This window comes from Mesitornis unicolor, unplaced genomic scaffold, assembly GCF_000695765.1.
Source record: "Mesitornis unicolor isolate BGI_N332 unplaced genomic scaffold, ASM69576v1 scaffold127, whole genome shotgun sequence".
Classification (NCBI taxonomy): Eukaryota; Metazoa; Chordata; class Aves; order Mesitornithiformes; family Mesitornithidae; genus Mesitornis; species Mesitornis unicolor.
This window is the reverse complement of record NW_010195457.1, coordinates 40388-53501: the sequence shown is the minus strand read 5'-3', so window position 1 is coordinate 53501 and position 13114 is coordinate 40388. Positions and strand designations below refer to the sequence as shown.

At 38.5% G+C, this 13114-nt stretch overlaps 1 protein-coding gene across 1 annotated transcript in view; it reads left to right on the top strand.

Moving 5' to 3' along the window:
• Positions 1-6213, top strand: part of TPCN2 (two pore segment channel 2) — a 29669-nt gene extending 23456 nt beyond the window's left edge. Inside the window, exons 20-25 of the mRNA XM_010188100.1 lie at positions 1942-2015; positions 2387-2477; positions 2585-2667; positions 3721-3802; positions 5334-5419; positions 6135-6213. Coding sequence (XP_010186402.1) covers positions 1942-2015; positions 2387-2477; positions 2585-2667; positions 3721-3802; positions 5334-5419; positions 6135-6213 — 495 coding nt within the window. The remainder of the gene's footprint in view (positions 1-1941; positions 2016-2386; positions 2478-2584; positions 2668-3720; positions 3803-5333; positions 5420-6134) is intronic.
• The last annotated feature ends 6901 nt before the right edge of the window (positions 6214-13114 follow it).

Below are 13114 nucleotides of genomic sequence, written 5' to 3'. Positions count from 1 at the left end.
ATTGTCTAAAAAGTTGTTATAGTCTATATGCTTACCATGCAGTTTATCTAGAGTATCTGGTTTTGTCACTACTAATCTCTGCTTTTATCTGTAGGACAGGGACCTTAAGTTGCAATCTGAAAAGGTTATGTTGCAACTAGAAATAAAGATAATGGTTTGGGCAAAGCTAAGTTGGTAACAACCTAGTTGTTCTGTACAAGTCATGCTTACCACTGGGAGCTACTCTTGAAACTGAGAAATACTTTGGGAGTGTACGAACTGGGAAGTTAGCCTTTGCAGGTGCAAGTGCATTTTAGGAGCCTAAAAGCCAATCTTGCATATGATAGGAACAGCTTTAGTATAAAGAAAAGCTTTACTCGGTGTAATAAACTGTCTAAAGGCTGACTGCAGTTTGGCTAATTTTGCCAGTTCTTGGTTAAGGCTGTACCCCACGCTAAAGGAGCAGACGTTTGGTTGTTGCCCCTGTTGGGGGCTGCTAGAATTGTGTTGGGGATAGGTGGGGGAGGCAGTGATGGACACTGCTGCCAGGTCTCACAGAGCCCATATATCAGAGCCCTGCAAGATAGCAATTATGGGGTGAGCTGTTCTGTGCTTTGCACTAGGACCCTAAAGCTGCATTGCTACTGGCATGGCTGGACCTGGGCTGGAGCATTCTGCTGGAACCTCTTAATTCCTGAAAGACATAGCAAAGATGGCAGGAGCCAGTAATAGTATGCTTGATTTTATTTTTAGGAATACGTGTTAGTGTTTCAATGTGGTGTCCCTACCCATACATGTAAGATGGAACATTCAGGAGCTGCTTTAAGTGTCTGCTGCTGATTGTCCTTGGTGCTGGGAGTGTGAACTGTAGTTTTGCACCAGTTGTGAGGCAAGTCTGCCTCGGTGTTTGCCACTTCCATTAATTTAATTTGCTTTTGCTTGAGGCTACATGGAAGCTGTCACTGAGCTACTATTGTAGTACAGTCTGACTCCATTACGAGCTGATGCTAAGCATCTTTCCTGATGGGTGTAACTGATTAAAACATGCACTGCCTGAGAAATTAGCTAGATATGTATTTTTCAAAGTATAAAATTAACTTTATTAATTGTCAAGGCAGATACTCCATCTTCTGGCAGGCTGTGGAATGTGAGCTTCAACTTATTCCAGTAGTGTTCAAAGGCCAGGGCAGTTTCTTTTCTACTCCTCCCAGACTTCCCTCTTGGGTCTGTTTTGCAACAGAATATGGCAATATGACTAACGACACTTTCATTTGAAGACTCAGTTTGTTTCAAGCCAACCTAGAACACATGGCTCTTTACTCAGAGGAGTGAAGGTATAGGTTCTTTCTAGAACTATCTTTTCAGGATAAAAACTACAAAATCACCTAGGCAACTGCTGAAGACTGTGAAAGGTATCTCTTGAAAAGAAGTTTGAACTTCTGACAAGTAGAAGACACAAGTTCCAAAATAATTTGTTTTATTAAAACTTTAATTTTTCAGACTAATATAACAATTTAAAAGAAGTTGATGATGTAATATGAAATACTTATTTTTGTCCTTCTGTTAGGTTTAGTAAAAACTTATTTTCACTGAAACTAGCGGAAAACTTCCTCGATATTTAGATTATTCCTATCAGGTACTATTTTTGGGTTTGATTTTTGCCTTGCTACTCTGCACTGTTAATTGTTAAATATCAGCATTCTGAGACACAGGAAAGTAAAACATCATAAAGGAACAGGATTTAATGCATTTTAGCAACTGAAAGTTAAATATAATATTAAAAATTAAGAGCAGAGAATTAAGTAATACAGACATTGAGAAGTGTTTTGACTTTAATAGCTTCAGACATTGTTCTTGGTCAGATTCCTTTAATTGTGGTACTAACATGAATTCCATGCTAGTTGCATTGTTTTCTTAGTGACAGAAATATTAAAAACTAATGCTTGCTTATATTCCTTCCAGGTAGTTTTCTATGCATTTGCTATAACTGGCATCATGCTCTTTAAAGATGCTGTTGGTCCCATGAGAAATATCAGGTAACATTCTAAACAACCCTGCTCAGAAAGAATCTGTTTTTCAAAAGCATCTGCAACTCGGTACCTCTGAGTTGTTTGAGGTTCTTTTTTTATTTTCCTCTTATTCTTGGAGCCACCCTTCTTTTTATGTTAAATCACACAGACTTTTTTTTCATCTGTTACTCCCTCTGTTTCTTCTTGCTGTGTTGGAATAGCAGGACTGATTATCTGTAGCTTGAAATTTTACCCTGCTATAGCTTAAATAGATAAAAAAAATATTCCCTTTGTTTTGTTAATACGAAATACCTAACTTTCTACAAGGCACTCAGAAAAATCTTGCTTTTAAAGTATAGTATGTAGAAAGCTATGCTTACATCACCATTCTCTTGCAGCGCTGTCAATACAACATATGATAACGTCACTCTGCAGTGTGGGACCTATGAACAGCTGGAATATTGGCCAAACAACTTTGATGACTTTGCTGTGAGTCTGATCACTGATTGATGGAATACATCCCTCTTTCATTCTCTGCTTGTCTCTTCCACTCATTTTCTGAGCCTCTCACCTTCTGTTTTATTAATGTTATTTAGGCAGCAGTGGTAACCCTCTGGGATGTAATGGTGGTGAACAACTGGCAAGTCTTTTTGGAAGCGTTTTCAAGATATTCAAGTCCGTAAGTAGCACTAATAATACTGAAAAAGTCCCATGTGAATCTAGCTTATATGGTAACTGAGTAGAGATTGTAAATGTAGGACAGTTTTGACCATCTGTGGAGGGAGGTGCTGCTTACCTTTCATTTGGTTCAATTCAGGTATATAAGATACAATCTTAATACTTATGGCTGCTCTTTAACTTTTGTAACTTGATGGTTGGTCTAATGCTTGCTGGATGCCACAAAATCTGTAGTCGTGTTTAGAAGGTATTGGAAATTGGCTTTTTAGTCATCTTGTTCCAAAAAAGAGTGAATGACTTAAGTGGATTATATACAGGCTTACTGTATGTTTTGGGTGGGTGGCTTTTGCTCTAGAGCCAATCTCACGGAAGTGAGGTACTAATGAATTGCTGTAAATCATTTTGGGCTGCTTCTGTTTTCTCTGTGGGTGGAGAATTTTTTGTGGACTTAAAACCTAGGACATATCTTTCATTTGTATTTAGTTTATGGGAATGTTTGAGTGAACTGAAGACCCTCTGGGTTGAGCTGTTCCAGTGGTTCTTAGCATGTAACCCAGCATGTAATTAAGTTGTGGAATTATCTTTTCTGGGTTGTTGTGTGTGATAAGTGTGTAACGTGGTCTGGGGAAGACTAGACAAGTCATGAAAAAGAATTCCACTGAGATCTGCAGTGAATGGAAACTAACCTCTAGCTCAAGAAATCTCTGAACTGCAGATGGTTGGAGATGGGGAGAACACTTAGGGGGTAGCATCATGGATTTTTTTGCCATGTTTTTGCATTTTCCTGTGCTTCCGCTTTTGACCACTCTGAAGACCCTAGATGGATCTTTTGCCATGATCTAGTACAACTTCTACTAGCCTGCTTCTCTGTCCCGTCAGAGTTTAATTAGCTATGTTAACTGAGGGCGGAGCAAGTCTGTTTGGCTAACTTAATGGAAGGCTAAGATTTTCCTTTTACATTAAGTAGTAGTATTATCTTTCAAGGAGAAAAGTGATTTCATGCTGTTCTGTTTTACTGCCTCATGTACTTATTGTCTGTTATTCTGATCTGCAGGTGGGCAAAGATCTATTTCGTAGCTTGGTGGTTGATCTCCTCTGTCATCTGGGTTAATCTCTTCGTAGCTTTACTTCTAGAGGTAAGGAAGTGTGTTTATTTGGAATTAGATCCTGAAGACAAGTTCTGATTTGTGTCGGAAATGAAAAGAACCCAGACAACGTTTTGGGAAAATACCTTGGGTTTGTGTTCATGTACTTAATCTTTCTCCTTGCCTCTTTTCCTCCAAAATGTTGAGATAGCATTTCCTTTTTCCTAAACAGTTGTATATTTTATTTGTGACGTTGTTACAAAGCTGGTTGCATTTCATTGGGTGGGTATGTTTGCCATTATAACTTACTCCCTATAAAGATGAAAAGCATTTAATTACAATAAAATTGCTTGTCTCTACTACAGTAGCATATAACTTCAGCATTAGTTATTCAAACTGCAGGCTTTTTTCGTTTTGATTTGTTAGCAAATTCAGTTAGCACTGTAAAATATACTTTGTATTTGGTTGGCCTCTGTTTATTCCCATCCCAATTTGAATTATTACCCTTAATCTGTTCCATGTTAGAAGAGTGGAACTGATTACTTATTCTGGAGAGATCATCTTCTAGAATTTTTTAAAGAAGCTATGGAAGTGCAGGTACCGAAGCAATGCCATGAAGAATGTGTAGTTCTGCTGCTTTCTCACGTATGCATACTTCTCTGCAAATCCAAATAACTTTTAAATTTTTGGTGGTGAAGGTAATGTTCATCACAGCCATTACTGCTGGTTAACCTTTGTCAGCTTCTCTTATATAAATAGAGAAGAAACGGAGTACCTGTAGAAAGCACTTCACCCTGTCTTGAAACCTATGAAAACTTCTTCTGGACGTGCTTTTGTTGACTGCATTGAGAACTAAAATTTACTACTTCAGGCAGAATGGCAAACTTTTAGACAGAAACTTAGTCTCGTGTTGAGGCTCAGTCTTGCCCATGAGCATTGTAGAAACGACTTTCTGTTCTAGCTGGAGGCTAATCCTATGAAGTCTTCTACCTGCTGATTTCTGCAGGACTGTGGCCAAAGTTTACTGTAAGAGCCAAGGTGTAGCAGTCTGTATCAAGGAGAGCAGGATGTCACTATTTTTCTTCTCCCCCTCTTTTTTTTTTTTATCCCCAAGCTGTCTACTCCAGGTATTGATTTGTCAGAATAATTAAAAATTGATAAGGGAACATGACAGAACCAGAAGCTGAGTTTAAGTTGCGATGCCTGGCCTAGGAGTATGTTTGTATGTTGTTGTTTTTTTCCAGAGGAAGAAATTCAAAGCATGTGAACTCTGTGGGCAGTTCGCACAGTTGTCTTGGGGAGGCAGTCCTTGCTAGGAGTAGAGGGCAGCAGGCCTGTCTTCTGCTCTACTGTTCTTTCAGCGTGTGAAGAGAAAGTTATTTCATTCCTGAACAACAGGCTCGAATGAAGTAGTCACTTGCAGCCAGTAAATATGGTGAAGCCTAAGTAAATCACTGCTCTGCCGCTCTGTGTGAAAAACAAGACACACCTCCCTCCCGAACATATTGACCTAATATAACCCTTTTCTGATAGTACTAGGAGTAGCCTTTAATTTTTTTTTCTTGTTCTTTTTACATTTCAGAACTTTATTCACAAGTGGGACCGTCGCTGTCATCGAGAGCCTCCTTCAGGTATTGAATACCAGAGGACAGTTGAACTAATGTTCAGGTGAGTTGAACTAGACTTGATAATTGATCTTAGCATTTTGCATTCATCTATTTTGAAGAAAGTGTGCTGGCTGCAAGGCAGCAAAAGGCCTGTCTTTTCTTTTTTCCCTCCAAAGCAAACTGTTTCATCTGTTAGTTTGGAGAAATTCAGTAAGTGCTTTAGTTAAGCCTGCTTTAAGATAACTTGGTAGCTTAACCTTTATGTGCTTTCTGCCCATGGCATTGGTGGGAGAAGAGGTGTTGGGGATGAGGTGAGGGACATGACTGCGCTGAGAGGGAGAAGAGAAGATGAGCAAAGTGATGCACATTCTTGGTGGCTTATGAAATTGTGGGTGGCAAGTTGATATTTGATGATCGTGCACTAGTGGAACTTGTGGTGCACGTTGGATATTCAATAGTAGCATTGGGAACATGTTCTCATGTGGGAGTTTTTTCAGAAAAACAAATCTACTGACCTTCAGTTGTATTGTACTGTGCGCAGGAAATTGCTTCGCTGCTTCTTAGGGGAAAACAGCTGCTGGTTTCCACGACACATCTGTAAAGGATGGATCACTTGCAAGTAGATGCATCTTTAGGGAGCATCAACTTATTGTAACTTTAATTCCTCATTTCATTCTTGAAACGAGCACATGTTAAATCTCAGTATGTGGATTGCAAAAACAAATGCTGAGAAGTTTCCTTTGCTGCCCCTAACAACTCATGCTTTTTCTTTGTAGAGATGTTTTGGAAGAACCTACAGAGGAAGAGTTGATGGAAAAACTGCACCAGCATCCACACCTGCAGTTATGTAGGTGACTGGTGGGAAGGACTGATTTATTTAGACCTCTGTTTTCTTGAGGTTGTCAGCTGGAAGAAACTGAATGGATTTTCTGTGAGATGCTGTTAGGAGAGAGGCTCATAGGACAGTGTATGAGGTTTTGCTTGGCAGTTCTCTGCAGAAAGAGGTTTTTTATTTTTGGTTCTTATCTTTTTGAAAAAGATTTGAATCTTGCTAATTTGACTTGATTTTAAGTTGCAATTGTAGAGGAATATTGCAGCTGTTATTTTTATAACCTTGGTATCAGAATGTTTTATTTTCTTTTTTTAAGAAGGGAAAGTGTGTTTAAAATTACAGTGCACTTTAAAACATGAACTTTGTAACCACTAAGCCTGCTATATTTTTCAGCACAAGAAAATGGAACTGCTTTTTCTGGTAGGTGAGTGTGGCAAGGGCTGTGCCCTGCAATTCACAAATGGATTAGGTAGGACCAGAACAAAATCCTTAATCTTTCTGTAGTAAGAGTAGAAACACTATTTTTATTGAATTGTGACACCAGCACATCTTACCAAACTTTCAGAAGTTAATCATGTCAGAACACAATCAATTTCAACTTAACAGGAACTATCTTCTTTGCACATTCTCTTTTTTTCTTTGTTTTTGGTCTAGGGTGGTTGCATCATGCTGGTAACTTTGAGAGCAGTTATAACTTTGAATAGAGCAATTGCACTTGTGGTTTTCTATGTGGTAAAACTGCACTCTCCTTTAGAGTAAATACTCTCGTGTTGCTTTTTAGTGAACCTCTTTTACTTTCTTCCAAGTCCTGTTCTACACTGTATCATGTTCCCTGAAAAAGCTGAGGGGAATGAGCTTTGGCCAGAATGTAGCATCATGATCACTGTGACCCTCCCATGTAAAGCAGGGGAGAAAAAAAGGTTGAATGGGATAATCAAAGTGCTTAGCAGTTCAAGTCTGTGGGAAATGAAAGTGCTCAACCAGTACTGCAAGATCACATTCTTTTAATGGCTTAGTGACCACATGCTGTGCACCACTAACTTTCACCTGGGTAATACTTTTTCTGTGAACAACTTTGTCAACAAATATACAGTGGAGAATTAAGAGTAAGCCATGTCCACATGCTTTTAATTATCCCTTAGTATTCCTCTGAAAAAGGCAGTTTTGTTTTGTATCTTTGTCACATAACTAGTAAACTACTATGAAGAACAGAATTAATTCCAACTACTATTTTTTTATGTCAAAATGAAACTAGCCTTTGGGGTGCTGACTTGTCATTGAAACACTTGTCACCAAAATAGACATTGTTGTGATCATCTCTGCATTGACAAAGGCTCGAGGAAGCTAATTGGCCATAAACCACTGCTACTATATGTAAGTTATTTGATTTATTTATTTTTTATAAGATAACAAAACTTTTTTGAAAAGTGCCTAGTGGTCATCCTGTATACTTTTTTTTTCCTTCATCTATCTGTTTTTTTTTCCTTTACTGCATTAGGGAGAGGAAAATATCTGGGATGATGGTGTGTTTGAGCTCAAAAGTGTATTTCTGCTGTCTTGCTGTCTAGAAGTTGTGTAGTGATTCTTGTCTGTTGCTTTATCTTCTGCTTATATTTTTCTTGTGCTATGGAAAAAAAAAATTGTAGCTTGCATGTGTAGAACAAATCTGAACTGAGCTCTGAGCCACTACAGCAATCTTTCTTTACTTTTGTAGTCTTGCCTCCTAAACCATGCTCTTGTCTGTATTCAGCCTCTTGTCTCTGTTCCAGAAGAATCCACCCAGTGTCTCACTTGTACTGGTTTCAGTGACATTACCATGCGTATTTTCAGCCATGCACTTAGAACACACATCATGGCAAGTAGATGAAGGCATCAGCACAGTTTTTCTAGATTTGGGTTTGCTTTTTCAGTATGGTTTTACATCAGGATGGTTTCTGCTCCTTCTAGCATGATGTAATCACTGCCACCAATTTATTGGCACTTATTAAGAGGTTAAATCTTCTACACTTGGAGAAGTTGCTTTGCCTTGCCAAAAAACCCCTGGCTCGTTCTTATCAGCCTGCAAGTGTTTTGGTTGTTTTTTTTTTAATCCCTTAAGGTTGTTTAGCTATGGGGTTTTTTTGTTGTTGTGAGGTTGGGGTTTGGGGTTTTTGGCCAATCACATTCTACTAGTCTACCAAAGCAACACAAATTGGTGTGGGATTATGATAAATGCCACAAATGTCGTTGTTTTGCAATCTTTGCATCTGGACAAATGTGAAGAAGGCTTTCTGAGGAGAATAATCCTAGTCGTGTTCTTGTTTCACATTTGTGTAATTGACTGAAAGTGTAACTAGAATTTAATACGAAATTGTGGTACCTAATGTCACTTGTACTGGAAGATGTAAATGACCACGAGTCTTATGCAACAGTTGTATAAATCATGAAAATGAATGTATGTAACTGGGTAAAATTTGAAGTTTGCATTATTAAAAAAACATTGCTTCTCCTTCTTAAAATATGACAGCAGTTGGGGAGTTGAAATGATTCTTGTGGTTTGGTTTTGTCCTTCCCCCTGCTACTGACTTTTGTTGTGCTTAGCATCCGTGCTCCCATCATCTTTACTAGTTGAAGGCTGGGCCCATGGAAGAGGTTACGTACAAGTGGGACATAACTTCCTGGCTTCAAAATGTGGGGCTGTGTGGTATGCTGCTCTGTTTGTTGTTCTCCAGTTCTAATAGCATGTAACATCATCTGTAGGTACTTGATATGCTTAATTTTTAAGGTGAAACTTCATTGGATCTGAGCGTTGAGCACCTTGATTTCCATTTGTGTTTCAGTGTTTGTATCTGCGAGCTAGGTATTCCTTCATCTCTTTTTTTTTTCCTTTCCCTGAAAAGATCAATGCAAGAAGTGTTTTCATAGCATTTCAACTGGGTCAGATTTTGCACATAATTTAGCAGAGTCCATGGCATTCTTTTGAAACTGCTTTAGAATTTTATTTTTTGTTAAGAACAGAACAAATCAATTCTGGGTCAAGCTAAATGCTTAAGTTTGATGTTTCTGACAATGGCTGTTATGTATGCTTACTTAGATGAAGCATGTGAAAGCCAAAGCAAATAGATGGTCATCTTGTGTTTTTAAATCAAGCTCATTTTTTTTCTAGCTTCTGAAGGAGGGCCTTAATCATCAGACTGTTGGCTAATTCGAGATTCATCAGATACTACTTTTTTCCTTCCTCATTTGCTATGAATTTGTATTAAGGGTTTAGGATTGGAAGGAGAGGATGGAGGCAATTGAAGTGTTCTTTATTCTTTCAGTAGAAATACAGTGATAAACTTCACAAGCACACTTTACTATGACGAAACTTAAAAAGCTTGTATTGGTCAGAGCTACAAACAGGGCAGCTACCTAGTAACTCTGTATAAACTACAGACAAAGGAAGAAATACTGTCTTGGGTGTGCGGGGTTTATGTAGTCTCTATGTGCTGATTGTAGGACAAGTTGTAGTTTGGATTTTGGCAAAAAGAGTTGCTCAATACGAGGGTTGCTTCCTAACACTGAGTACTGTACTCTGGGAGGTCACAGACTCCCCTTCGCCCGAGTGCCCTTTTAGGAAGGGTTTGACAGTCACCTGCTACAGCTTTGTCTGGATGTTTGTGAACCTGCCTCTGCTTGGTGATGCCTCAGCTGGTCCCTGACATCCTGTCCCGCCTACTGCTCTGTGGCTTCACTAGAAAGAATTCCCATGGCTGCAACAAACCTTGCTTTTTTGTTACAGCATGTGCTCTTGGTTCTAGCTAATGGCTTACAAATGTTTACAGCACGCAAGTATTTTACAAGTAGAGAAAAAAAATACTCCTTCAGCTTCCCATTATAAACAGGAAGATGAGATTTAGTTGTATATGCTGTGTTGCTAGTACTCCACCAGCATCCCTTGGTCCTTGCATGGTCTCCCCATAGTTCTCATGCAGTTCTCTCTGCTGGATTCCCTTTAATCTCATTTCTACATCCCTTTTTGGGCAACAGGAGGAATGTGGTGCCGTTCTCCCAGTTTGTGTTTGCTCGCTGGCAAGCTGAGCATATCGGGTAACTTGATCTTTCCCTTGGTGAGATCACTTAATTTGGGCACTCTGCTCTACTTGCTACCAGTTGCCATGAAATGCGTGACACTTACACCTTTGACACTTTAGCTTTTCTATCAAACTTGGTTTGGGTTATTGATTTAAAAGTTATTACTGGGGGACTGATGCTATATAATTCCTAGAAGCAGCTCGAAAACCTACAGATGGTAGTGCTGTATTATTGGGAATTATGTTAATTGAAATTGATTGGATGTTTCACTGGATCCAGGCAGCTCAGGATCTGAAGTCTTTCAATGAGAATTGAGCACTTAGACTCTGATGGGGAGAAAAGGAGATGGTCCAGAGACTTTAGTGCGCTCAGCATCATTAGTCAGTTTGTAGAAGCGGAGGCTAATGTGTTTCAGAACTGTGAACTGGGCTTTTCTGCATCCTGCAGGGATGCCATCGCTTTCTTTAAAGATAAAATAGATCATGGAGTATCTAAATGAAGAAGTTAAGGTAATGGGAAATCTGTTGCTAATTCAGGAATAAGCACCAGATCTTCAAACCTCCTTAATAGTAAACTTCATACTTCATTCTGTACTTAAATGTTTTTCTATATTTGTAGAGCTACTATTTTCCCAGCATAAAGAGAAAAAATATTCAGGAAAAAAATCTCAAGGCTAAGATGACATTCTTCAAATACTAAGTACTCTGTACAGCAAACTATTGGAGGAACCACCTGTCATTATATCCCATAAAGAATATGGGAAGAACTACAAGTCATAAAATGGAGTCATAAGGCATAATAAGTATGTGTGTTTTTTAAAAGTGTCTTAGTTAATTACAATTGTTGAAATTCTGGAGAAAAAGTGCGGTATACAGTTACCTCCATCATATATGCAGTTGTTTACCAAAGGTAGCAAAATGATGTTTTGTCCTTAATTACCTATGTTACCTACTATAAATGAAAACTTAAATGTCTTCTCTAACTTGCAATTTCAGCCACTTTGTTTACATTGATTTTCATATCTAGTTCTATACTTAATTTTTTTTCCACAGTAATTGTATAGAAAGTGGCTTACTGCTGCTGATTTTTTAAATTTAACTTCCAACTGTAAGTTGAAGACAACTGCAGCTTGTCCTTTAATGCTAGAAATTCCTTATAACATTCTCAATCATCTTTTTTCCATTAAGCTGGTTGAGCAGGTGTTGCCTTTGTTTTGTACAGATACTTTCATGGCCCCTATCATTGCATTATGTCAGTGCCTCCCAAGTACTTTCCTGAAAACATCCTGCTGGGATAAGAAAATATTGCTATCCTTATTTTGTAGATGATCAGCTGAGATACTTGGTGATCTGCCCACAGCTGAGCTTGAAATCCGTGGGAGAGTTAAGAATAAAACCTGCAGTCCCTGCTCACTGCCTTTGCTAACAGACAGTACTACCTTCTCTTTTTTGCAACAGCTGTGAAGTTCAGTTACATGTTTGTAAGATAATGTTGACATTTCCACATCAATTGGTTTGCAATTTTGCTACTGCCTATTCTTGTATGTAACTTTGCTGTTTACTTTGTTTTAAAATTGCAGAAAAAGATCCTGGAACCTCCAAACTTCTAACTCTGCTTATTTCCCACCTTATCAAAAAAGGAGGGAGGACTATTACTGATTTGCCATCTGATTTATAAATATTTAGTAGGGAAGATCTGAGGCTGACACATGTGCTGGAAGTTTAGTAAATGTGCGTAAAGTGCTAGATTCCAGTAATTAAGGTACTACTGTAGCTGTACAAAATTGAAAAATGCTTGTGTTTTCCTTAGCCTCGTCTTCCTTTGTACCACTTGTATTTTGTTCTTCGATGTGAGTGAACAGTCTGACTTTTCAGAGCTGGTAAGTGCTTGCAACGTCGTACTGAGTCCGGAAAACTGTCTGAGAGGCCAATTGCCCTGCATGATGATCTCATTGACAAAAGATCATTCACATTGGAAAGAATGGAAATTCATGTCAAAATAGAAGATGCAGTGCATTTTTTAAGACCAAGTTCTATTGCATAGCAGCTGTGTGTCTGTGTAATGTGAAATCCAATTTCTAATACGAGTACAGATTGCCAGGCTGGATGCAGAAATTACTGGGTCAGATCATAAGGATTATGTTACATAGCCTGTCACATCAGGTAAGCATAAAAAACAAAATCCCTCTTAGTCTTAAAGTCAGGGTAATTGTGTGAGATTCTGGCTAAAATCAGACTGGGTTCTGTTAGCTTCCAGAAAATAATTACCGTTTTGTGTGTGATACAGAACTGTAACATGATAGCATTGAGCTGTGCAGCGGTAGTATAATGATGACCTTGTACAATGAGCATCCTATGGAGGTGAGGCAGAAAGCCAGTCTAGCCTGTGTAACTTTATTATGTTAGGTGTCCTCCTTGCACTTAGGAAAGAATTGATTCCACGCATAATGTGCTGAGCTGTTGCCAGTTCTCTCTTTTATTAAGTAATGATCTTAAAAAGTAAAACTTAAGTCTTTAATGTGTCTTCCCTTACCTGTTTAATAGCAGTGAGTATAATCTTGTATTTCACCAAAACTACAAGTGTTTGGTTTCCAGCGTCCTGGATAATTGATGGTGTCTCTGAAAAGACTTGAACAATTACTTGGTGTAGAAAAACAGCTCTAAAGAAGCTCTGTGTAAAATCAAAGGTGAAGGTGTTAAACCCAGACAATAAAACTTAGATCAAAGTAGACGGCAGAAGGGGCCAATAAGAGGAGCAGATTGTCCTTTAAGCTACACCGTGTTTTGTAAGGTGTTACCTCTCTCTTTCTCTAATCAGATTTCACAAAGAAAGTAAAGCTATTCTTTCCTGATGTAATTCAATCAGAGCCCT